The 27,500-nt window shown below is 47.9% G+C and overlaps 1 protein-coding gene across 1 annotated transcript in view; it reads right to left on the bottom strand.

The window, feature by feature from the left end:
• The window catches only part of cUnh8orf34 (chromosome Un C8orf34 homolog), a gene marked incomplete at both ends in the record, with an annotated part of 151,245 nt that overhangs the window by 80,687 nt on the left and 43,058 nt on the right, over positions 1 to 27,500 (bottom strand). Inside the window, 4 exons of the mRNA XM_080543604.1 lie at positions 703 to 1,181; positions 8,253 to 8,379; positions 23,952 to 24,025; positions 24,346 to 24,425. Of these exons, the coding sequence (XP_080399730.1) occupies positions 703 to 1,181; positions 8,253 to 8,379; positions 23,952 to 24,025; positions 24,346 to 24,425 (760 nt within the window). The remainder of the gene's footprint in view (positions 1 to 702; positions 1,182 to 8,252; positions 8,380 to 23,951; positions 24,026 to 24,345; positions 24,426 to 27,500) is intronic.

Raw genomic sequence — 27,500 nt, 5'->3', positions numbered from 1 at the left:
CCCCCCCTCTCTCTCTCTCCCCCCTCTCTCTCTCTCTCTCTCTCTCCCCCCTCTCTCTCTCCCCCCCCCCCTCTCTCTCTCCCCCTCTCTCTCTCCCCCCCTCTCTCTCTCCCCCCCTCTCTCTCTCTCTCTCTCTCTCTCTCTCTCTCTCTCTCTCTCTCTCTCTCATTCAGTGGGTCCCACTCCCACATTAGGTCCAGGTGGTTTTAATCAAATCTGAATCAGTGCTCTGGTGTTTTTGATAATCTCACTAGGCGTCAACCCGAAGCAACTGTCAAAAAATGTACAGAGAAATCACATATTTAACAATGCGGCCGTGAAGTAGACCATGAAAAGGAACTTGAGAGAGAAAAATCCCATTGAAAGTTCTCCTTTTAAGCCAGACACATTTTCTTTTCCACGGGGAGACGACATACTACTGTATGGACCCATGATGCTCCAAACCCCACACGATGTCTGTGAACACTGTACACTCACACGTTCTACGGCTCCATCTTTGTGTGTACCGAAGGCTCTCATGTTCTATTGCCAACCTCCTTCAAGCACTGGCTTTGTTCCACAACTCACAAAAAAACTAAACACTTTTGGGGTGATTTTTGAAATCCATGACCCAAGGTTTATGATCATTATAACCCTGGGTTGTAATACTTGAATAGGTATATTTTTACTACTTTTACATGAGATTAGGCCGACATTGCGTACCTCTGACAGGTATGCCCTGAGGCTGGACGCCTTGCCCAGACTGTCGGTGGTGCTGAGTCCAGGCGGGGTGAGCAGGGGTCGGAGACGGGTGGGCTGACTGGTGGGCGTCACGGGGCGGCTCCGGGACCTCCGGAAGGTCACCTCCTTATGACCCGTGGACCCCGCCGAGCGCGTCATCAGGCTGTTGGGGATCAAGGGCCTGCTCGGGGTTCTGGGCGTCTGAGCCCGGCTGCCGGGGTTGCTGGGAGAATGAGTCCGGCTGCCCATGGCCAGGGAGGTGGGTTTGGTGCTGAGCATCGGGAGGCCCATGTTGATGGATTTGGCTGGGGACTGGGGTCTGGAGAGCTGCCCAGGGAGGGGCAGGGTGCTGGGCAGGGTGCTGTGGAGGAGGGGGGTCAGGAGCAGACTGCTGTGGGGGCTGTTGGGGCTCCTGGTCAGCTTCCCTGCTTCAGCCAGTTTGGCCAGGTCCTGCTCCACCGCTGGAGACACACAGGGACAGACGGCACACGTCTCAATACACAGAAAACATAGGCGGAATATGCTGATGTACACAGGGCCGGTCCTAGGCATAGGTGAACTAGGCGGTCGCCTAGGGCGCCAAATGCCTGGAGGGCACCAAATGCCTTTAAAAAAATAATAATAATAATAATTTTGTAGCTTGTTTTCTGATTGCACTATTAATGTTTGAATATGTTTATTTGTACCTTGTTTTCTGATTTCTGTCATTTTAATTTATAAAAAAGTATATATTTCTTTGTCTTGAAACCATTGTTGTCCATATTTTTACTGTTGAATGTGTGGGTGGTGATGAGGCAGTACTGGTGGCTTAATGTGGTAGTGGTGGTGGTGACGCCCCTAACATTTGGGGGGAGGGGGCATCAAATCATACTCTCGCATAGGGCACCTGAATGCCTAGGACCGGCCCTGGATGTACAGTAGTGGGGTTTTATCTGATCATTTCCTGTACCCAGAGATAGATATAGAACTATCCAAGGTCATCCGGTCATTGTGAAGACTATGAATGGAAGCATACTTTTAAATTCAACAGTGAATGTGTCGTATTGATATTAACAATAGAGGAGGATGTGTATTTTGTATGTAGTGAGGGTTTGAGGAGGATATATGTCATAATTGCAGTAGGATAACTCATATAGAACTGGTAATATAGGGGCATGGCCAGATATGTACAAAAGTGAAGAAAAAAAATGTTGGCTTTCCAAACATTTCCTGAAATATGACTATAGCAAGGTTTTGATTTGAGTGAAACCAATGAGTAAATTATACAACTCATCTAAAGATATATAGGATGGGTCACTTATGTTAGGAAAACATCCCATGTTCAAAGAGCTCATGAAGGGGGGGGCGGATCTGCATTTCCCTCATGTTTGTCTTTGTGGTGTGCCGTCAGGGCCAGCAAGGCCTTCTCTGCTGGCCTAAACATCATCAGAATATACATTTTATTTTAATATATTTTTTCCACAAATATGTATTAATGATTCCCCATAGTCTATTCTCTTCATTTCATAGCTTTCCTCTTGGTTGCGCTGCTTCCAGTCTCCGATTGAGATTTGGAGGGCTGGCCTTTATGTTAGAGCTTTTATCCAATCAAAATGTGTTGCCAGGGGGCTCCAAAATCTGCCCGCCTGCACAATAAACGGTGCCGCGGATACGACCTGTAACTTAACGTTGATCGAGAAAACCTGTGGCGTTCCTAGTGGCAACCTATGTAGATTTCGAGTTGGTGAGCAATAGCAACAACGGCGCCTGCTGTAAGGCTCAATGATGTCAGCACCCAGCACGTCTTTTGATTGGATACGCACTATTGATACGCACTATTGATATTCACTATTGAGATGCGTAACTATGCCGGTAGATGTGGGATTTTTGAACACCTTTGGGGACACGCAAGTGGATTTACAGCTCAACGAACAAGTGTCACCCTTTCGTTGACTGATCGATAATACTGATCGATTGTGTCCTGTTTTTGGGTAAACAATAACTTTCATTTAGGGGACACGATGAAAGCCAGATTTACATTACCACCTGTCCACAAACAAAGTGTTTACTGGGACGTCAGGCAAAATACAAAACGACCTGATTTTTGCTATTGCTGAAGTGATGGGAGAAGAGATCAAAATGGAGATGAAAAAGGCACCCTTTGTCGCTATTATGGTGGACGAGACGACAGACGTGGGTAATGTAGCGATCTTAAACATGTTAGTTTAACACTCTTCATTGTAAATGCGGATTTATTGATTAAAAATGCTTCGGAAATATTCATATAACTCTGTTGTACTTGTCTGACTATGTTAAGGTGATGCAACGCCCGGTTATACTGTGTTTCTGTCTAGTTTCTAGAGCCATGGCGTCATAACGATGGTATTAAGAGGTAGAATAATTCAGGTAGGAATGTGTCGGACATCACTGAAGGCCTAGGTGTGAAATGCACCGCCCGCCACTGGTCAATGGCAATATTTACTGACACAGTAAATTGTGGTGGATCCTATTTCCTGTGACAGCTCTGGTTCCAGACTGACGTTAATACGGCCACATATGAAGTGTGTTCCGCTGGAACTCAGAAAAATTCATTTTGTTTGCTTTATTGGTAGTTAGGAAAACATTTTTGTTTGTGAGAGAAATGACTGCCAATTTCTGAAGCGAACATCTGGGGCATTCTTCTGCTTTGATTGTGCACATTTTTTAGGTGCTCGATTTTTGGGATCGGATGAACCAAACTGGGGATTATCATGTGAGAGGAGTATTTTTCATGAATGACTCACCACTAAGCATTCATAGAGAATCATGTATGTGTGCCATTTAATAAATACCATGTAGAAGCATGACATGTATTTCACAAACCTTGACTTTCCCATTTATGAGCAAACAGTGCCTTTTCCAAAACAAACAACATTTCATTTTTCCACAACTGAAAAATGTGAAACACATGTTTCTCATCGCACCGTAGATTACTAGACCCGCATATGCAAACCCAAACTGCTATGATATGATACAGTTCTGAATGCAGCTTTTTGGGATATGATTTCATATTGGTTTTGTCCTTCCAGGACCTGATATATTGAATTCAGTGGAGTGTATCATCAGTTTGCAGTTTCTGTACTTAATCACGTTTTACTGGGTTCTGTACGGAACCCCGGAGTGGCCAAAGAGAGAAAAAAAATAAAATGAGGCCAACGATTTACTATATGGAGTGCATAAGATGCTATTGCGTGCGCACGATATAGTAAATCACAAGACTTTTTTTTACATTTACATTCCCTCGCTTTGATTAACTCGTTCCCACGAATTAAAAAAAAGACTTTTGCACATATTTTTTCCTCTAAAGCAACACATTTTAGCAGTGCACATTTGTAAGAGAGGCCACTCCAGCCTTGTTGTCTTGTTTTGTTATTATGTGCTCCTCATCTTATCCACCTCATTTTTCTGGTTTTCTGCTCGAAATGACATGCCCACAGTGAATATAGAATATCTCCACAATCACAAGGGCCTTCATAATGATCTTGTTATCAAATGAAAGCTAACACCTGTGGGGTGGCTGTAGAATTGTCAGAATCAAAATCTATGTTACTGTGTCAGAGCAAATAGAGCTAGAACATTATAAAACATCTCAAATTCAGTCTCCGCCTAAAAAAACTACAGCTTTTACAGTGAATATCACCTTGGAAACCTGATAACGAAGCCCAAATCATCTAGGAATCAGTACTCCAGGGTCTTATTAGTACTTGTGCCAAAGTCGATGCTAGTAATGTGAGCAAATGCAACTTTGTACCTGTTTTAGTACAGGTATGTTTAGGCGGACACCTACAGTATATGTTTAGGCCATTTGGAGATATGTTGGCACCATCTTTGACCTTTGACCTTTCTCATGTATCAGATTTCTTTTTTCTTTTTTTTGGGGGGGGGGGGATTTTTTTGGGTTGGCCGACCAATGGTATGGAAATTCGGCGTTGAAACCGGACATGACACATTCTCCAGTTGGAGAAAACTGGATGTGACTTAGGCCGTGTTTACCGTCTCTGGAAAAAAATGGTGGCATCGTATAGCATGCAAAGTTGTGAAAAAAAATTGATATCGATGAAGAGAATTGATCGAGGTAAACTCTTTATATCACTTCGGATGCCCATGGGGGTCCGTTGGCTCCTATGAGGTTAAAAGAAAATAAAGAAACATTTTATCACAAAATTCCACCTGCTTGAGACACTTATGCCTTTATTTCGAGGTAGATTGGAAGGTAGACTCTTTAATTAAGCTTCACTTCAGTTTGAGGATGAGTTATCAAGACATGCTGACAACATCTGTTTTGCGAGGCATTATGGTTAGTAAAATGCAATTGACTCAGATATTGAGAGCTAATGGACTTAAAAGTCAGCAATACCCTGTGTCAAGCAGATTGGAATCAATGATTCTTCTTGGCCTCACTTACAAATGCGCACTGCTAAAATGTGTGCTGCTTTAAAGTAGAGAAATCTGTGCAAGCCTTTTTTTTTCATTTGTGGGAACGAGTTAACCAAAAAGAGGGAACGAATTAATCAAAACGAGGGAATGAATTGTTAAAATGAGGCCACGATTTACTACATTGTGCGAACGCAATAGCATTTTGTGCACTCAATGTAGTAAATCGTAGTCTTGTTTTATTTTTTCTCTCTCTCTTTGGCCACTCCGGGTTCCGTAGTTCTGTGTGACATGTGTCCTGTATTGTTTTAACCTCTACTGTACACATGTTTGGACCAGATAAACTATAGTGCCTGCAGTGTTTGGAAAAGAGGAGAGAATGTACTGTAGCTAAGTATGTGTATGTATGGATACGTTTAAATAAACTGAATGGATACAAAGATATAACTTTATGAATGAATGAATGAATGAATGAATGAATGAATGGTCTTTATTGTCATTGATATAGTACAGGTACCAAACAACGAAAAATGGGGGGGGGGGGGCTCCCCTGGTGCTAGGAAAGAAAAAAACTAAAAAACAACAAGGGAAAGGAGCTGGTTTACATAAATAAAGGCTATGTACACTATCCACTATACTATACTATACAAATAAAACACTGTGCTGTACTCTATGCTATGCTATACCTATTCTAACATTTCCTATTCTCTGAACCTTATGTACCCTAGGGTTGTCATATTGCACATAGTGTTATTGCACATTCATTTAAAGTGTCTTTATGCATTGGCACACACAAACATCTGTATGTGTGACTACAGTATACAGAATCTATTAAGAGTGTTTAGTTCAGAGAGAATGAAGGAATCACTGCATACTGTGTCATAGAGATGTGATTTTTGTGTCATTTGAGGTTCCTCCTGCTCCACCCACATAGGATCATCTCTTCCATGGCTTCTTTGAGTGGTGTTGTATTCAACCGTAAACAGGATACGATGATTAATAACCAGTTTCCATAAAGTTCATATTGCGGTACTGATGGAACGATAAACATGGCATTTGTTAGATGGAAAATCATTTTCTTGTTCCGTAAACGGCATGAGTGTTGAAATAGTCATGATTACTGTAAGTGTGAGGCAGTTCCCTCCCACCACCGTGGTTGTCACAACCAGTTTAATGTCACTGATTCACAAATCTACATCCACTTCCAGACACGTATTATACTATTCCAGAAACGTCAGTGCACAATGAAATGAGTATGACAACTTAAGGAGAATCAAAGAGGTGGCATCACATTCATACAGCACAATGTTTTGATTAAGTAAATGAGAGAGAGAGAGAGAGAGAGAGAGAGAGAGAGAGAGAGAGAGAGAGAGAGAGAGAGAGAGAGAGAGAGGCGGATCTAATCTATTATAAAGTCTTTGATCAAAAAGCATAGCACTTACTGAAAGAGTACAGGACCACAGCACGCTATATGACCATTTGGAACACACGCAATCTTTATTGACTCTGCGCCCTGTCTTCTAAATAAATGAACATGTTAACGACTCATCTCCTGTCTGGACTACGTCTACGTCTTAAGAAAATAATATCTACTCCCTGAATAACTTCAAATATCAGGCATAATGATCAGACACACATGGTGTCGAACTGAGGATTTCATGAACCGAAGATACAAGTGAGTGTATGTCCTCAAATACATCCAATCAGTTCATTTGCCACATTCACCTTTCGCCCCTTTCACCCATGTAACCGTAGGAAATGGTGTATTTTAGGAAGATGACACTCACCAGTGATTTCCATGTCGCCATATTACGGAATAATGCAGATTCACCTCATTTTATTGTAAAATAGGAGGGAGAGAGAGAATTCACCCGACCGCATAATTGGGGTAAGAAAAAAGAGATAAAAGGAGAGGCTCTGGCTCCAAACATGGAAAACATTAGCAGCTAATAAAGCCATGAAAGGAGGGGAATTAGTTTTGTTCGACGGCCTAACTCCGCTGCCTGGCGGAAAGGCTCTCTATACCGTAATATGGCGTAACACAACGAGAAATCAATGCCATCTGAGGGCCTGAGGGCCTTTTAAAAGGAGTGTAAAGTGTGTGCGTGTATGTGTTGACAACACGCAGCCCTTCTCTTATGCCCTCACTGTGCCATTGCACTGTTTTGTTGGCTATCACACTACGCTCAGTGTGTGTGTGTGGGGGAGCAGGGACGGGGGGGGGGGGGGGGCTAAGGGGACGGGGGACGGGGGGGGACCATTCCATGTCATTCCAACGTGAACGTGTAAGAGAGAGAAGAGCCACGCTGTTCCATGTGTAGATGAGCTGAGAAGATACGTACCAGCTGCGAGCGCCTCTGGATGACATTAATAGTTACACTAAGTGGGGCCAATGTGCTTCACATAACTGTGGAATGCATGAGATGTAGGCTACGTGGTGAACGACGGTGAAGCCAAAACTCGGCGAAGAGGACATGCGTAAACAAACAACTGGGTGACACATGTCTTAAATTTGATTGGGTACGGCGACATCGCCTTTGGTCTGCTTTGATCTGGTTAATACATTAATAAAGTTCTTGATCGTCGCCCTTGACGACCGTCTCTCTGAGTCAACCAGACGTCACATCTATCAAAGGGGAGCGAGATCAAACCTGGTGACAAAGTCAGAGCGATTCAACTTCTTCTAAAAGCTGCAAATGTGTCTGTTCGGTACAGTAGGCAATAGGCGTTACACTTTGGGCAGACTTTGCAGTGTAAGACTTATTACATTAATTAAAGATGCCCAGAGGGGTAATCGTGTTTAATTCTAAACACTTCAATTGGGAGATCAGTTTTTAATTAGCCAATCAAACGGCGCTATGTTCTTTGGCAGCAGCAGTGCTCTCTCCTTCCCTTCTCTCTCTCTGTGTGTGTGTGTGTGTGTGTGTGTGTGTGTGTGTGTGTGCGTGTGTGTGTGTGTACGTGTGCGTCCTGAGACAGCTAGGGGGTTTTATACAGTGACAAACTCAAATGGGCTGCTTTTACACACACACACACACACACACGCACACACACACACACACACACACACACTGACGCACACACACATGCACACACACGACACACATTTGACACAAACACACACACATGCACACACCTACCGGCAAGGTGTTTGCCCATGTTCTCCAGCTCTTTAGAGAAGAGGGAGTCGCTCAGTAGCAGCCCCGTCTGGCTGAGCGAGCTCCCGCCTCTCGCAGGCTTCAGATCCGTCTCCCAGACAGGCTGACGCTAGTTAACAAGGAAGAAAAAAAGAGAAAGTCGCATTAGAAGAAAGACCCTTCAATTACACGTTCATATAATATTGAGCTATTGCAAAAAAAATAAAAAATACAAAAAAAATGCCCGAGCCATATCTTTTGTAACAAGAGGCAATTATAATTTTTATGGCCATTAGAAAAACATGAGAAACCACAGCGAGTGAAGATGAAAGTGAGTATGGTCGGTGTGGAGTTGCTCTGTTGGTGAACATCGAGCGCTCGATCGTCAGTAGTGGTCAGGGACATTTTTAAATAACAATCAATAAATCCGTGGAGGTTCTGAATAGACGTCTGCTGGCGAGATGCCTGACAGCAGCCTGACATCGTCCCCCACCAGCTAACGAACGATAAATCAACCGGGGCCTGGATATGTCGTTTCATAAGCTCATGTATATGAAAAGTATTGTTACAACACCAAAAATATAATCCCTACGAAAAGACCCAAGGGGAGGCAGAAACGATCACGATTAAGCAGACATGGTCTTTGGGTTGCCAGGTTGGAGGGGAGCTACCTCATCACACAGTGCAGTGCAGTCCCTGTTCCTGGCATCAGACATCACTTGGAAGGCCATCAGTTGGTAAGGCCAGGGTTGCCAAGTCCTGTAATTGGAGTACACCTAATCCCCTTTTTATCCCTTTGATCACACACTAGAGGTCGGATGATCTGTTAATCCAGTGGACCCTGTATGTGGGAGCTCCTTACACAGGTAAGGAATGGGCTAGATGCCGAATACATTTCATTGTGTCTGTACTTGTATTCTGCTAAATGACAATTAAATTGGATCTGAATGTGAATAAAAGCAGTCTCTACCCCATTTTTCCTCCCTCCCCTTATGCGAGTTAACCCTACATGAGTTACCATGCCAACCGTGCCAACTCTTACCTCACTGGACTATGCTTAACGTCAACAGACAGCCCTGACGTCACATGACAGATCGCCCAGGGAGTATTCTCCTTCATGTCTAAGGTCACGGAAAGATCTTAGGATAGACAAACGCTGTCCTCTCTCCGGGGGGGTGGGGGTGGGGGGGGGTGGGGGTGGGGGGGGGGGGGGGGTTGCGGGGGTTCTAGGGCTCCTACATTTTGGGGCGGTCTACAAACATGCCCGCATAGAAATGGAATGGCGAAAAACAACTGCGCTGGTTTCCCAAGGATAAATGGCGGAACGTGATTCCCAAGCACTGGAGTTAGTCTTCCAGCCTGCTAGTGACATGAGGCGCTTTGTGGTGGTGGGAACCACAACCCCATCAGTAATTACAGTCCTATTAAACCAGCCAGGGTGGGTGAAACATTACAAGTGATCTCTCTCTCTCTCTCTCTCTCTCTCTCTCTCTCTCTCTCTCTCTCTCTCTCTCTCTCTCTCTCTCTCTCTCTCTCTCTCTCTCTCTCTCTCTCTCTCTCTCTCTCTCTCTTTGTCTCTCTCTATCTCCACCCACCCGCTCTCTCTGGTGGTGTCACCAGACCTACTGCATGACATCATCTTGTCCTCTCTCTCTCTCTCCCTCTCTGTCTCTCCCTCTCGCTCTCTCTGGCCGCCTCCCTGAAGACATGGTAAACAGGGTCACATACAGTACAGTACTGTATATAAAGGACGTTCTCTTATCACCGGGGGGCCTGTTTGGAACATGTGCAGTCCACTGGACCCAGGGAACATTAATCAGGACCATATCCTAAAGACTGGAGACTGCAGGCCTGAGGCGACAGGCCTCCCAACTGGGACCCAAACAGTCCTAAAGCAAGACACACAGGATGCACACAGCCTGCAAACAATCCACCTCTCCAGATAACATCCCAGTGAAAACAGCAAAGTCAGAGGTCGATATATGACTTTGAATAAATTGTTGTTGTTTTCTACAGGAGAGGGGGGGGGGGGGGTGATGGGGGGCTCTCTAGTGAGGGGAACCTGCATGTGAACCTCCATCTTGCCGTTTCCCAGTCAGGTTGTATTCCCAGTTTAGGGTCTATTCTCCCTCAATAGGGACCACATGGAGGAGAGGAGAACATGTGCTGGAGAAGTCAGTGTCGAGAAGGCGGGACGTCTGCGGGAACGTAACAGCGCACCGCATTGTTTTCTGTCTCATTAGGATTTCAGACAGCCCACCTGGAGGCCTTCAACATGTACGGCTGCCTCTCTTCTGGCTCGCACGCATCATAAAAAAAATCACAAAAAAAAGATTCTCATGGTTCATACTGCATGCATAATTCACATAGGGCCCAAAGCACTGAAGTGAATATGGAGATAAAAACTTAGTAAGATAGTTCAGCCTCAGGGGCTGTCAGAGTAGAGCCTAGTGCTGCTAGAGCAAGAGCTACACACTCGTGTAACTGTGCCGCTGTGTTATGAATGGCATAATCACAGCCAGGAAAATAGATTTAGAAGCTAACGAAAATATCTTCATGGCAGATCATTTATACAATTGGCAGGCTGACGACGCTGTACGTGATGTTGGGTAAATAGTGTCTAAAAACGTTCTGGATGAAACTTCACGTAGTTTAGTTTTATGTCTACATATCTTAATGTGGATATATAGCATCTGCTTTGAGGGGGGGGAATTGATCGCAGCTTTCCGTTCCAGATTGCTGATCGGTTACAGCATCCCAAAAATATGATTATCAAAAAAACTTGCTGAGAATATCTTTCTCAAGACACTCAGTGACTAGGGCGATTTTGGTAGAGATAAAAATGAGTGACGGAAATATGCGTTTGTTTAGGGTTTCGGCGTGGTCGGAGACTGTCATTGTCTTTAATGATAATGATGTATGTGTCGACATAAAACCCAAACGAGTCAAACTGTTTGTGTTTCCTTTGTTTGGGACGCATGGATGGAAGTGTTTTATTTCTCTTACTGCTGGTGTGCAGATGATGAGGAGACTAAAAAGGGAAAAAAGGGGTTTTCATCTCTGAAAATAAAGAACCGTTACAATTGCGAAACCAGAGATGTATAATTCCCTCTCACCACTGCAAAAAGCCAAGCCATGTCTAAAAAACAAGAAATGGATAAAAAACCCTTTGGTGATGCTTCTGTCCAACTAACAAACATGGATTTCATTTCTGGTCCAAATTGAAGCCATGTTGAGAATGAGCATGAGAGCGAAAGGATGGAAGTCCGGATTTTGATTTTTTTTTTACTGCGTGCATGTGTGCAAGCTATGCGTGTGTGGTCAACAGTCATAGCCACCGCTAACGTGACCACTTGGTCACAATTCTGCCCTTTGCACAGCATGTACTGTCAGATGCCTTGTACATACAGTCATGAATCTCAACCATGTTGGTGGGGAGAGAGGCTGGCCTGGAAGGAGGAGGCAGGTCCTAAACAGACAGATGTCTGGTCTAACCCCATGACCTATGCTAGCTAAGAAACTACGCTAGCTACTTCACCACACAAGTCTGCTTTCGTCTCACAGTTTCTTCCTCTAGGTCTTCCCTTCACCTGACCTCGGAAAGGTCGTCTGTCTCACCTTACGACACCGTCGTTTCTAGAAGGTCTTTTTGAAGACTTGGTAACGTTGGTACCGTAGTGTATAACCTCTCTCCAGTAGGCTAGCCACACAGTGGCCTTGTATGACATCTGCTCTCTCGCTGAGGTTGCGCTGGCATCTCTCCTACCACAGCTGTGACAAGGGGGACATGCTCTGCGTGTTCACATAAAGTGCTCCGACTCCTGGCCAGCCCACATGTGCCCATCGTGGCGGAGTCGAGAGGGGGCTGCTGGGCCACCCCAGTGCTAGGAAGCAGCACACCAGACCACCATTACCTCAATCCCCATGATCCACAGGCCTGCCTCCTAAAACCAGTTTAAAGGGACCCTTCGCCGGTTGTTGTCAGGATACGGAGGGATGGAGGGAGAGGAAGGGAGGGACCAAGAGAGAGAGAAAGCAGTCCAATATGAATTTTCTTTTTTATTCCTCCCCTTTGTTGCGTGCCTTTTGAGTTTTCTCGACAGCTCGCTGAAAACAAAATGTCTGATTTATCGAGCGTTCATGTGAAAGGCAGCTAGCTACACATCTGGTTCGATTTCCGGCCTGTTTTCTGTAAAATGTTAATCTTTTAAAAGGCTACACTATATGTAATAATATTGTTTACCATGTATTGCATTTGTTGGGGGCTTTGAGGACATAACTTTGAAGAACTACCAATGAATTCTGAAAGGGGCTATCTATAATTTACTCCAGTTTGCAGTTAGTCTGTTACATATTGGTCACTAGAACAGTAGGTTCAAGTTTTATAAAAACAGATACTAAACAGGTTTGCTTATAAAACGGATATGGGTGATGACACATAAAAGGTACTTTCCACATTACAGTGTCAACCTCCCCATCTTCCCGTAGCTGGCCTCACCACAGGAGGATGTATGCTCTAACGCGTGAGGTAATGAATTCCTGTTGTCTTGGCTCAGAAGGGACTCACCTAATGTACTGGAGCCTACAGAGAGCACAGGCACTGGGATGCAATGAAGTGAGTCAGCGCAGCCAAAAGCAAACAGGATATTGACAATAACACAATTAGACTCTGATTCAAGCTGTCCCCCCAGAGACGGTACAAAGACAGGTCTTATGACGTCCTGTCTGTGCCTGAGATACACAAAGGCAACAAACAATAGAGGGTATTTCTGAATCAATTTCTCATCATCAAGCGACATGAAAGATGAAAAGATCATTAGGGGAATAGGAAAGATGTGCAGCAGGGATCATGAAAGTTCAATATTTTCAATAAACTTCTTGAGGGGGAACTTTTTCCACAGTCAAATGAGTCTTTGCAACCAATACTATATAATGGTTGAATTTCAATGGAAAAGCTCAGCCAATTGTTGTTGGCTTCAATAATGTATCTTTAGATATTCTCGTACAGTGGTATTGTTGTGTGTGAAGGTTTGGATGTATTCTTATTAAGATAAATTCAATGGGAAAATCCATTGCTTAAGTTCAAAGAATCCACTTTGAAAATATATAGAGTGTGAGTGGTATAATACTGCAGCTCCGCATGCATTCACGGCCAATCAATTGCCTATAAACAGTCTCTTTCTCTTAAAAGAGAATTAGTAGCTATATTTAGTGGAGCTGTCGAAACCACAGCAGCACGATTCCCGTTCCCAGCACTTTGTTCCTTGGGTCCCTTGAAGGTGAGTAATTTGCTTTTGTTTGTCTGAGGCTTGACAAAATGAAAACCCAGGGTTTCAGTCAACTTAAAAAGGCATTTGTTATGATTCCTCACTGATGGTGGCTTTGCATGTAACGTTTTGGTCTGGTTTGCTCTGGTTTGCTCTGCAGCGATGGAGGAGGGAGGAGGGAGGGGGGAGGCAGGGACTAGGCCGTGGCTGTGCTTAGAGACACGCATGTTGACGTTTGTTTGGTCATGGCTATCACGCTATCAGCTTTGGGCCCAGCTGTTGGGAGGTCGAAGGAGGATGGGGAGACCCTGGGAGAGGGATAGTACACCATTCAAGGGGTTCCACCACTTCTGAACGGCAGGCATCTGTTGACAATTTGGGGGGGACAGTTCCACCCATTACCGAATCTCACTTGAATCTAAATACAGTAACCTTTTTGTAACCTTGTACTTGTACTGGTGTGCTATCTTCCCTTGAAAAACTAGATTTTAATCTCCAGGGACATCCCTGGTTAAATAAAGGTTAAATAAATCAAATAAATAAATCGTACAGTAGATGGAAGAGATGGAGATTGAGGACAGCTATTTCACAAGGTAATTTTTGTACGGTGGTGAACGTCATACCTTGGACCACAGCACAGGTCAGCCTTAGACCATAACATAGATCAGCCTTAGACCACAGCACAGATCAGCCTTTTAGACCACAGTATAGATCAGCCTTAGACTACAGTATAGATCAGCCTTAGACTACAGTATAGATCAGCCTTAGTGTAACCAGGGAGTAGCTAAAGGACTGTAGAATTTAGGAAGGGCTGGTTATCTAACTAACTCGGAGCTAAATCGGCAGTGTAGGAGGATACAGGCAGGGGGCGCCAGCAACCCTTTAGACTAGCAGTACTAGCATTAGCATTAGCATTAGAATTAGCATTAGCATTAGCATTAGCTAACAGACAACTAAACACACAGTAATGTAGCAAAGATGAACAAACACATTTATTTAGACAAATGATATATACATCCCCGTATATACTCCCTCCCAGCCGGCCACACACACACTCAATCACTCACTCACACGCAGGGCCTGGCCTGGAAAAGGCTTAGAGTCCCGGACTGAAAGGAGCGCGTTGAGGCCTGGTTGGAGCTCGCATGTGCTTCGAGGAAGGCAGCAGACAAAGGGGGGGGGTGACGTAGCAACTCGAAGGGAAAGGGGCTTCTTCGTAGTCCACGACGAGGTGTGAATGGCTCAGGTCCGGTGGTCCACGGTCGGTCGCAATCCACCTCGTGAAGGCGACGGCTCTGTCCAGCTTGGGTCTCGCTTGGTCCAACGTTAGCAGCCGGCGGCTGGCAAGGCTGGCTAACGGGGACGCAGCTAAACTGGGCTAGCGCTGCCAACTCAACGAACTCCGAACTCCCGCGGTGCTGCGGGTAGCCCGTGATTCACTACTAACAGTCAATGCCAAAGGCAGGTCTCCTCCGACACTCAGAGTCTCCCGTTCTCCTTGTGGACTGTTGAGAGATGTTGAATTGCTGCTGTAAGGTTTGCCCTCTGTCACAGTGGTAAACTCAATAATCACTCTTCAGGTCTTCAGCTTCAGCACGGTGTGCGTTTTACTGACTCCGCCATCTTAGATCGACTTCTCGTTTTCTCCTTCTTCTTGTCACTCTCGTTACTCTCATCACTCTGACGCACAGACCACTTCCGTCGCTATATATACACCAACCGAACATACATCCGGTCACGTACGCCAATCATACATCCGGTCACGTACGCCACTCAAAACCACGCCCACTAATCCGGCGCTTGCACAATACTAAACAAATCTAAGACAGAACTTATACAATTACAATAACAATACATACACCTTCAGGAAAACGTACATGAACAGTATGGAAAATAATAAAGGAAATAACAGGGGCAAAATAGGGCTGATTCGGGGAAACTAACTGGCTCTAAATTGTGGGCCTTCATAACAGCCGCCCCATGAAACCCTCGGTTTCATTTAACTATGGAAGGCACACTGGCTAGGCTGCTCTAGCAGCGTGAGGTATGAGGTGATAGTGTCTAGGCTAGTGGAGGTCTGAGGGCCAGGGGGCATCCCATATCCCCACTCCCTTCGAGTGGGGGGTGTAGGTTGGTAAGGGTCATAAAACTCATCCACAGCAGGTGGATAGTCATCTGGGTACATGGACCCTTGGGACCTCTCCGGATACTTCAATGGCTCTTCCTGCCAGGCATGGGATGGTGGGTACCTGTCAACCTGTCCAAAGACCTCTTCATAATGGTTTCTCCTTGAACCTCTGGGTTCAGAACGACTTGCATGGCTGTGTTTTCTTTCGTATTGGTCTCTAGTAGATTCCAGGTGGCCCTTGCTCATGTGACTGTAGTCTTTGGAGACAACTGTTGGACCTTGGCTTTTGTGCTCAACCTTCTCTGATTTGTTGGCTTGGAACTCTTTCAGAAGATGACACAGCTTGTCCTTCAGGAAGTTGGCCTCTTCCACATTCTCAATTTGTATGTTGTTCAACACATCCAAAACATTGCCTGTGTCTGGAGTCTGTGTCCTCTCAGCTCTGGAGCTTGTCCCCTGGTAGACACCCTGTGGCTTGGCAAAGGTTTCCTGCCGTGGTCTATTAGAGTCATCAACACGTATTATTTTAACCACATCCATCTCCTGGTCTGTGGCATCAGAGAACCGGCTCTTCTCAGGGTACTTGTTACTAACTGTGGCCCCAGACAGAAATTGTCTGAAAGGTTCTGGGATCTCAGACCTCACTCTGCTGCCCTCTGCTGGCCTCTGAAGGGGTGCTCTGCTGACCGTTGCTGGCCTCTGTTTGCACCACTTTCCTTGTAAGTTCCTTCGCCTTTTCTTGCCGTGTTTGAACGGACTTTTACGGATGCGTGGTTTCGTGTCTTCGGCTACGGGGTCGTCCAACAACACCACAACTCCGCTGCTCTCCGTTGGCTCCGCCTCTAGCTCCGGCTCTGGCTCCTCCTCCTTCACCTTCAGTTGGGTGTAGGCCATGGCCACAGGTGCAGGCAGAGCTAGCTCCAACTCAGCGGTCAGCGGAGTATCGTCCGGCTCTGGCACCGCCGGCGTCTTCCTCCTTTGAGCTGACCTCTTCCTCACCGACAAGCTAGTAGATCTTTTCCTCCTCGGTTTAGACAAAGGGCTGGTAGATCTTCTCCTGCTGGGTTTCGAGACAGGGCTGGTAGATGTTCTCTTCACGCCCTGGACTTCGATACGCACTGTCTTTGCTTTAAGGAGGTCTATGGCGTAGACGTCCTCCTTCGACCGTACGTAGAGCTTCTCATTCTTGTAGGGCGCAACGTCTAGCGTCCACGGCTTCTGGACGTTGTCTAGTAGCGCCGCATTCATGGAGTCCACACTGGTGGGAAGGCAGTTGATGGTCTGCACTTCTTCGGTTCGGACATGGAGGGATGACGTAGCTCTCCCGTCTCGATCTCTCCACTCGGTAGCGCCTTGGAGGGCCCACCCAAGCGCAGTCTTAACAGCCATCGGGCAGCCTCGTGGTCCTCTCAGCGGAGGACGGAGCGACACGATCAGTGCAGCGTTGTCCGAGCCGATGAGAAGGGTTGGCTCCGCTCCTTCTATCGGATGTAGGTCTACTCGCCGTAGGTGGGAATATCTTGCGCGTAATCTCTCCAGGGGGTAGTCGTAGCGGGAGAGCGCTAGCTGGTCTGCGGTGAAGACATTCTGAAGCCGATATCTGGCCGACGGCCGCCCCGCCGGGGAGATAGAGAAGTTGATTCTCGCCCCGGTGACCTCTTTAAGGTCGCGACGTATCGTGCGCAGAGTCAGCTTCTCCTCAGTCCCTTGGAGCCCCAACTGGCGCACTGCCTCCTGGAGAAGGATGGTCCGTTCCGACCCGTCGTCTAGAACGGCGTACGTGTCGTACACAGCGTTGTTGTGGTGAAGTCGGACCTTCACCACCTTCAGTAGGACCTTGGAGCCGTTGCTCTGGGCTGGGTCTAGGTAGTAGACAGGTGTTTCCTCTTCCGGTGCGCTACCGGACCTAGGGCTTCTGGTGCCCTCCGTGGACCTGGCGAGGGAGACCTCGTGTAGGATGTTGAGGTGGACCTCCTCACAGCGGTTGCACTTTCTCCTCAAGGTGCAGTTCTTAGCCAGATGGTCGCGCCCACAGTTCCAGCACCTCTTGTTCTCCTCGAGCCACCTCTGCTTGGCCTCGGTACTCAGGTTGTTGAAGTCACTGCACTCATTGAACCAGTGCTCGCTGGTGCAGTACGGACATGGCGGTGGACCTCTCCGTCCCGTTTGAGGGGGTTGAGAGGAATCCTTTCCCTCAGGTCGGGCTTTCCTCTCTCTCCGAGGCTCCTCCTCCGTGTGCAGCACTCCTACTGGGCGTCCCCTGTTCGAGCTCGGCCCGTCCCAGCGGTCTCCCTTCTCCCTCTCCTTCTTCGGCTCAGCGTAACCCATGGCGTCTACGTTGGTGTCATGCACTTCCTCCAGTAGGAACACCGCGAAGGCAGCCATGCTCAGACCCAACTTCCCGGGGTTACGAACGCGCTGCTGTCGCCGGAACCTCTCCTGCCGGAAGCGTGGGATCTTGCGGAGCAGCCGCTCTACGTTGGAGGTGCTGTTGATCTCGCTGGCGCCAGCTGGGCCCTGCGTCTTCAGCATTCCAACCAAGGTGTGCACGCGGAGCGCGAAGTCATCCAGCGCCCGTTCATCCTTGATGGGGGCCTGCTGTTCGAGGGCTTGCAGTTCAGCAAGGGCGTGGTTCCAGGGACGACCGTAGCGGGCATCCAAGTCGGCGAGCGCTCTGGTGTAAGGTGTCGGTGCGGAGGCATGGGCCAGAACCATGTTGTGGGCTCTGGGGTTCCTCACATGCTGAAGGAGAATCGCATATTTGTAGGACTCTGAGCAGGAGTCGTCCAAGAGCGTGTCTAGGCAGATGCGTAGTTCCACATACTGGCTCCTGTCCTCGTCCTTGAAGAAGGGGAACTTGGGTCCCTCCACCTGGGGAAACATCCTGTAGTGGATGATCGGGGCTGGAGTGACGGTCTGGGTGTCCGGCCTGCATGCCTTTTGGTTCACTGGAGGACCTAGGGGTGTGCTACGCTCTTGGGGAATGGCTCCCCTCCCGGGCAGCGACGCTGGCTCCCTCTGGGCCGCGTAGCGGTCGGGTCCCTGGTCCTCTTCCTTCAAGGTGGTCAGCTGGGCCTGTAGTTGGACAGTCATGGCGGGGGTCATGGAGCCATCGGCGGGGGGTTCAGGAGATGGCACTCGAGAGGGCCGTGCGGATGATGCTCTGGAGCTACGGGCCGACGGAGCTCTGCTGATGCACACGTCGCGCATGGTCTGCATCACTTCCTCCATCTTCTCCGCGTGCAGTTGCTCTCTCTCCATCTGGAGGCGGTCGCGCTCCATCTGGAGGCGTTCACGTTCTAGCGCCTCCTGGCGCTGCCTCTCCGCCGCGCGTTCCGCCCCCTCCATCTGGAGGCGCTCGCGTAGGTCGAACTGGATGCGTTCGAACTGGATGCGCTCGAACTGGATGCGTTCCCTCTCTAACGCCTCCTGGCGCTGTCTCTCCGCCGCACGTTCCGCTCCTTCCATCTGGAGGCGTTCACGTTCTAGCGCCTCCTGGCGCTGCCTCTCCGCCGCGCGTTCCGCCCCCTCCATCTGGAGGCGCTCGCGCTCGAACTGGAGGCGTTCCCGCTCTAACGCCATCTCGGCCTGTTGGCGCATGCATTCTGACAGCGCGGCACTACTCCCTCTGGAGTGCATGCTATCCGCCCCAGAGGCAGAACTGCCCACGGAAACCCTGGACCGGGAGGAAGCCACTGAACGGCAGGAGCTAGGTCTCGAGCGCGCCGTACTGGGAGGCAGATCGTTAAGGCTGAGGCCCTCCCTCTCCCGCCCGCAGGCGCTGTCAGACCGGGCCTCTCCTTCCTGCTCTTCCGTTTCTACGGCAAAACCCTGCTGTTCTGCCATCTCATCCTCAGGCTGGTGCTCTTTGATGGCTGTCTCGGTGCTAGCCACCCGCGCGCCGGCGGACACCTCGGCCTCTCCGACCACCGTATCCCGTGGAGTGCGCTCCTCACTACCACTCAGTGAGCTTTCGAGCTCAAGCTCATACTCTTGTAACCTCTGAGGCAACCGCGGGACTCTCTGTGGTCGTGGCTCTGGCTCAGGGGGCGGAGAAGGGGGGGTAACTGTCTTGTCGGGTTGGCTGCGCTCAGCCATGCTATCACTACACAACCTATCCGGCTCGAAGGACCAATTGTAACCAGGGAGTAGCTAAAGGACTGTAGAATTTAGGAAGGGCTGGTTATCTAACTAACTCGGAGCTAAATCGGCAGTGTAGGAGGATACAGGCAGGGGGCGCCAGCAACCCTTTAGACTAGCAGTACTAGCATTAGCATTAGCATTAGAATTAGCATTAGCATTAGCATTAGCTAACAGACAACTAAACACACAGTAATGTAGCAAAGATGAACAAACACATTTATTTAGACAAATGATATATACATCCCCGTATATACTCCCTCCCAGCCGGCCACACACACACTCAATCACTCACTCACACGCAGGGCCTGGCCTGGAAAAGGCTTAGAGTCCCGGACTGAAAGGAGCGCGTTGAGGCCTGGTTGGAGCTCGCATGTGCTTCGAGGAAGGCAGCAGACAAAGGGGGGGGGTGACGTAGCAACTCGAAGGGAAAGGGGCTTCTTCGTAGTCCACGACGAGGTGTGAATGGCTCAGGTCCGGTGGTCCACGGTCGGTCGCAATCCACCTCGTGAAGGCGACGGCTCTGTCCAGCTTGGGTCTCGCTTGGTCCAACGTTAGCAGCCGGCGGCTGGCAAGGCTGGCTAACGGGGACGCAGCTAAACTGGGCTAGCGCTGCCAACTCAACGAACTCCGAACTCCCGCGGTGCTGCGGGTAGCCCGTGATTCACTACTAACAGTCAATGCCAAAGGCAGGTCTCCTCCGACACTCAGAGTCTCCCGTTCTCCTTGTGGACTGTTGAGAGATGTTGAATTGCTGCTGTAAGGTTTGCCCTCTGTCACAGTGGTAAACTCAATAATCACTCTTCAGGTCTTCAGCTTCAGCACGGTGTGCGTTTTACTGACTCCGCCATCTTAGATCGACTTCTCGTTTTCTCCTTCTTCTTGTCACTCTCGTTACTCTCATCACTCTGACGCACAGACCACTTCCGTCGCTATATATACACCAACCGAACATACATCCGGTCACGTACGCCAATCATACATCCGGTCACGTACGCCACTCAAAACCACGCCCACTAATCCGGCGCTTGCACAATACTAAACAAATCTAAGACAGAACTTATACAATTACAATAACAATACATACACCTTCAGGAAAACGTACATGAACAGTATGGAAAATAATAAAGGAAATAACAGGGGCAAAATAGGGCTGATTCGGGGAAACTAACTGGCTCTAAATTGTGGGCCTTCATAACACTTAGACTACAGTATAGATCAGCCTTAGACTACAGTATAGATCAGCCTTAGACCATAACATAGATCAGCCTTAGACCACATCACAGATCAGCCATAGGCCTCAGTTGGAAACAGGTGGAGACAGAGCAGGGAGTAATCCAGCACATGACGTTGAGCTACAGTCTTTCAGGGGAGCAGTTTTTCAAGCTTCTTTTTTATTTACGACAATCATTCAGCGCATGACAATCATACGGAGCACAGAAGCCACATTAAAAAAGAACCACTAATATGGAAAGTCTGGAAACGCTAAGGAGACCAACCTTTGCAGGAATAAAAGCAGCTCAAAGTAACTCTTAGGTTACCTACATTCTAATTCGCGGCGGTTCCCACAGCTGATAGCCCATGTGTGAGTACAGCCACGGAGGTGTGGGAGCAACAGTCTCCGTTGAGAGAGGAGTGGGCTTGTGCCAAAATACAAAGGCCACGAAGAGGCCCCTGCAATATATCAGCTGAAATTCAGCCAAATTACCCAGGAAATATAAAATAAACAATCCTAGCTATGCCCTGACACATACACACCGGTATTGCATCACACGAATGATCTTATTTCAACTATAAAAATGAATTTTTTTTCCCTCTGACTGACTTTATGACGGTGACACCCAGGCGAAGGTTGATTAAAAACGTATCATTTGTCAATTATAACGGAAATTGAGCAGAAATTCCTTACGGACTTACGGCGGGCTATTGCTTTAGGAACATATATGCATTTATGAGGCAATTATCACCTAGAGAGAACTGGCGCGGACCGTGGGCGTTGTTTAACTAATGATAACCATTAACACGGTTCACTTTCCAAGTCTCCGAGTTTTTACTGCTCGACACAGGGTAATATACAACACAAGACATCCTTTTACCTGAGGACAAGTACCCACTTCTGAAATGCCCTATTGACTAAACATAACTTTCTCTCCTGTAATTCTTTGCCTCTTTTTTTCTCTCTCTCTCTCTCTCTCTCTTTTCCATCTCTGGCTGTTTCCATACAGCAGGATATCCTCTCTAGAACACTCCGGGGACTGTACTGTAAGCACCAGTGACGGCCAGCCCATATCTCAATCAACTCCCGCATTCATCCCGTCATCACAAGCATCTGTGTGTGTCGTTCAGTAGATGGCGATGGCGGATCGTCGTTACCGTAATACCTTATTACCACTCAAAAAGCCCATAGTAGTGGAGATAGAGTAATGATGTATGACTTCAGCCATTGTTTGTCCCAAGAAGTGACTCAACTCATAAAAGCATTACATTTTGTTTTCCATACCATTCAGTGATTCGGGCCCCCAAAGGCCCTGAAGGACCAGTTAAACTAACAAGCTATTAGGAAAGACAAATGACATTAGCCTTTCAAAGAGTGCCCAAAATAAGCAGTTAAATAGAAAACAACCACATTAGGTTTTAAAATAGAGTTGCAGTAGGTGACGGGAGACGTTCACACTTGCCTTGCCAGATGGGACACACTCTTCATGTCACACATTACAACTGCACTCTCAAGGTCGCCAGGCAGGGTTTAACCTATGGAGACTGTGTGTGTGTGTGTGTGTGTGTGTGTGTGTGTGTGTGTATGTGTGTGTGTGTGTGTGTGTGTGAGGGTGTGTGTGTGTGTGTGTGTGAGGGTGTGTGTGTGTGTGAGGGTGTGTGTGCGTGTGTGTGTGTGTGTGTGTGTGTGTGTGTGAGGGTGTGTGTGTGTGTGTGTGAACATGTGTGTGTGTGTGTGTGTGTGTGTGTGTGTGTATGCGCGCGTGCGTGCATGAATGTTTGTGTGTGCGTGCGTGCGTGTGTGCGTGCATGCGTGCGTGCGTGGGTGACATGAAGAGTGTGTACTGTAGTAGAAGCAGCCAAAGTAAAGAGAGCCTCTGTGGCTGTGTGGAACTGGATCTGCGCTGGCTGCTGTTTACCCTCCAACACCACTGAGGGGGAGACGTTTCTCTGGAGTTCTTGGCCCTGTGCGAACCAACGGACGTCTCACATCGACTGCAGCCCTATTCAATCAAAATCTGTAGCCGGCTTTGCTGAGTTAGAGACACACAAACAGTCCTATTGAGCAGTGAGAATGAACTCTTAGATTCATTTAACGAATAAATAGATGTTAAAAAACTGTACGGAACGGAATTAATTAGTGGCGTTTTTTTGCCTCACCCCGAACACTTCCGGTTACAGGTTTTTTGACTGAACAGGGCCTAGCGTCTCGCGCCTGGTCCCGCTGCCAGTTAGTCTGGAGCCTCTCTCCATCTGGTGCGCACACGGAGCGCTGCGACGGCTCCAAGCCCCTCTTCTTCTTTTTCTTTTTTTTGGGGTCCGTAAAAAAGTCGTAAAAAAAGAAAAAACCTTTTCCAACACTTGGTTCGGATAATTAAGCGAAGGTATCGGCGTCTACACCGACCTCCTTTTATGAACAGCACGTGAGTGTCTGTGTCACGCTCGGCCTGCGACGTGTGCTAGACCTATAGGCTACGTCGACACAACACCACCTCCTGTCCTCCGTGAGCTAGCACGCTATCCGCCCGTACAACAATGGTTCCTCGAGCTCATAATATGTGGGCCTAATGTGTCAAAATTCCGTATCACAAATTGTCAGCCCAGCCCCAGATATCTTTTTCATCCCTCTTTTTCACACACTGAAGGAGTGCCCTAAGCCCTAAAGAGGATTGCAGAGTGACACAGAGAGATCCCTAATTAGATGTATCACTTGTACGACTTCTATCGTTCATTGTGTAAACTGGCGTTCCCTGTAAAGATAGATGGTTTAAGCTCGGTATCGTTCTAATGGTAGGAATGATTGAGGTGGTTTTAACTCTCACTCTCACAAAAGAGGCTGGGGGGGGGGGGGGGGCGGGGGGTGTGCGTGCGTGCGGGGGGATGGACGACGTGGTAATTGATGAGGTAAGGTGATCCGGATTGTGTGGTGATGGACGGAGGGAGGACACTTACAAGCCCAGACACCTGAGATGCACTCTCGCATTCCTGCTCTCGTCGCGCTACCGTGTCCACCGCGGGCAATGGACCTGCTCCAGACGACACACACACACACACACACACATAGACAGACAGACAGACAGACAGACACACACCATACACACACACACACATACACACACACACACACACACACACACAGACACACACACCATACACACACACAGACAAGCATGCACACACACACACACACACACACACATAACAGAGACACACACACACACAAGCATGCACACACACACACACGAGTACGAGAGTAAGAGTAATGTTATGTTTTTTGGCACCATAAACATGACGAATGTGTACAGTTGAGTTTGACAGAGTTGCTGGTTGTGGTGCGGTTACTCACAGGAGACGTCAGGCACCGCCTGCTCTGTGACGTGCTGGGGTCTGTGTTCCTCCTCTGCTGACAGACTGTCCCCCTGCAGCCTGGGAGACAAAAACAAACCCATAGATCACCCACTGTACCGACCACAGGCCTCGAAACAACACACAACACACCTACCTTAACCACCACTGGCATTCTAATAGGTCTCGCTCCATTCATTTCTCACCTCCTTTGGGAGCAGTACATCACGTAACTGAAGCGTATCTGTTTGAATCAACATTGTTCCTCCATTCTTGAGGATATCTGGCCCCTGTTTGAGAACGTGAGGAGACAGAGAGTCTCTATCGCTGAGAGGCTGCTGAGACAAAAAGGCAGGCTTTTCATTGGTCTAATCTCCTGAATCATGAAGATAGGGGAATCAGGGAAGGTACAGTACAATCACATAAGGGGCAGCTTAGGATCCTATCTGTCCATCGTAACTAGGGCCAGATGGAATCTGTCAGAGCGGAATTAGTTTTTCTCCGAAAGCCCTTAGAGAAATGATTCAAAATCAGAAAATACCTGGAGTGGAGACAAAGTGAAATCAAGCTAAATAAGAATTATACAATTACAAGTAATCGCTAAAGGTTGTATCGATTCAATGTCTTCAGATAATGGCCCGGTTTTAAAATGGCCACCGCAGATTGTGTGTGTGTGTGTGTGTCTCTCGTCATAACAGTATAGTCAAGATCACCCTGTGCTCCTAGCCCCTATAGTCCGGCCGGTGCTATCTGCTCGAGGGAAACGGGAGCTTAGCGAAGAGAAATGCAGCTGTCTTGTGTCCTCGCGTTCAAGACGTAATGTTCTTAGAGATTGGGAAAGCACGTTGCGGCTCAAGACAGACAAACTGTTATCGCAAAAAGTGTCTTCACTGGAATGCAAACTACCGGTTTGTCCAACATGTTGCGGTCGTCTCTGAGATTCTGAGAGAGGTTCAGACAGCGTTTTTTTTTTCGTCAGCACTTTCTTCTTTCGACAAACAGCTTCACATCCAATGAAGCGTTTCTTTTCCAACAGTATATATTTAGTGACAGTAAATCACTTAAGTGACAGTAAATCTTTATCATATATCACAAGTAATTGCACGCTGCTTTAGGTACACATTCTTTCACAGTGTGCTATTTCCATGTCATTAAGGCGACTGTTAACTGGAGACAAAAGAACATTTTTGCAATCCAATGTGTCCAATGTGGTGTTGCTAGATTCCCTCACTACCACACGCCTTTTGATTCCTTACATCAGTGACCATTCTAAAAAGCACAGTCTCTCTCTCTCTCCCCCTCCCCACCCCCCCCACCCCCCCACCTCCTCCCTCCCTCTTCCCATCCCTGTTCTGACTACCATCCCCTTAAAAAACATTCCATAACATGAAAACAATTAATCTGATTAAGGCCCGCCGCCGGGGGTTATCCCACGGCCCGGTCGGTCTCCCAGGCCCCTACGGACCGTCTTAACCAACCAACCGCTCGGTCTGGGATGCGTTTGTGTGCTGGAGGTTTGCGGTCCAGATCGGAGCCGTGTTAAAGGGACCAGCCGGGGTCTATAAAGAGGCGGGTGAAGGCAGCGCTTAACCACAACTATGGGCCCTAAGACAGAGACGAGCCCACAGCACGGAGGCAACACTCCGCTTCACACTTCTCCCAGTCAGTCCGTCAGCCAGGCAGGCAGCCAGGGAGGCAGGCAAGGAGGGCCCAAAGGCAGGAAGGAAGGAGGGCCCGGGAAAGGAGGGAAAAACCATCTGTTTCTTGCACTACCAGTGGTGGTTAGCAGCCACACACCGAGACAGAGAGAGAGAGGGAAAAATGGACACTGTAGGATGGGGAGGGTAAGCGACCCTGAGATGCTCTGGTCTTTCTCAACAACAAACCCCTGGGTACAGTAACATCTTAAAGACTCGTCAGGGAGTGTCCGTAGAGATTCTCGATATACTGTTAAACACTGCTACATCAAAAGACCTCCCTCCTCCTCGACCATTAAAAGAGGGGCAATCTGGCATTCAAACAATAACAAAGTGTCCTCCCCACCACTTTTTGAGGAGGGATTTTGATTTGGGTTGATGGTGGCGCATAAATAACCACCCACTCGCATTCACAGACTACGAGCTACGGATGCAAGGAGTGACATAGTTTTATCCACGTTTTGAAGATACAATTGTTTGTTTACAATCACATTGTTTACATGCCAATGGAGTAACACGAGCGTATGTGTGTGTGGGATCAAAGACAGTAGAACTAAACTCTGTGGGATTACTCTGTGGGATTACAAACGCTATTCTTCAATAGTCGACGGCTATACATAATACATTTATAAGCAGAGGAATGGATCTTTCCGATCCCCCAAATTGCCCCTTTTAACTGCCCTCTGGCCTCTTCCTGATATAATCTTAGTAGACAACAGCTCACACAGCATGCAGATGGCAACAGCAATAGGGAACAGAACAGGAGACCACAGACAACATCCTCGGTTAACATTCAGCCTCCTCTGACGCCCGCCGACAGAGAACAGATGGGTGGTGTTGTTGAACGTAGCTCAGGTCTCTCCTCTACAGAAGGTGTGTAAAGTGGTAGCTCACAGAGCACAGGGGAGTGCACCGTTCAGGAGTTTGCGCTGCTGTCAATTAATAAACACTCCCTCTCTAAGGAGTAACAGGTTTGTCACCTCCATGCTGTCAGGCCCTGGCACCGGAGTGAGTAAAGAGTGTGAACATACTGTATGCCTTGTTGCTTGGGCACAGAGAGTTCTAATTCATCATGTAATTTCATGGGGGGGCGGCGGCTGTGGCTCAGGAGGGAGAGCTGCCTGGCGTTCTAATGATCGCAAGGTCGGCGGTTCTGCGGGTTCTGAGGTTCTGCGAGGTTCGATCCCCTTCCTGTCTATGTGTCGACACCAAACCCCAAATTCGCTCCCAATGACCGGGCCGGATTCACGCCTTTTATGGTAGCTTGCCGGCCATTGGTGTGTGAATGAGTGAGTGAGTGAGTGAGAGGCCATTGTAAAGCGCTTTGGAATAAGGCGCTATGATATAAGAGCAGTCAATTTCCATGTACGGTAGCAGTACAGTAGCCCTGCCCAAAGGACCTTTGGTCACACTTTGGTTCCCTGCCTACTTCTGGGAACCAAAAGAGACAGAGACATAC

The sequence above is a fragment of the Nansenia antarctica genome (genome assembly GCF_963989245.1).
Source record: "Nansenia antarctica genome assembly, chromosome: 12".
Classification (NCBI taxonomy): domain Eukaryota; kingdom Metazoa; phylum Chordata; class Actinopteri; order Argentiniformes; family Microstomatidae; genus Nansenia; species Nansenia antarctica.
The sequence above is the reverse complement of the archived record's forward strand: the minus strand, read 5'-3'. Positions and strand labels throughout refer to the sequence as shown.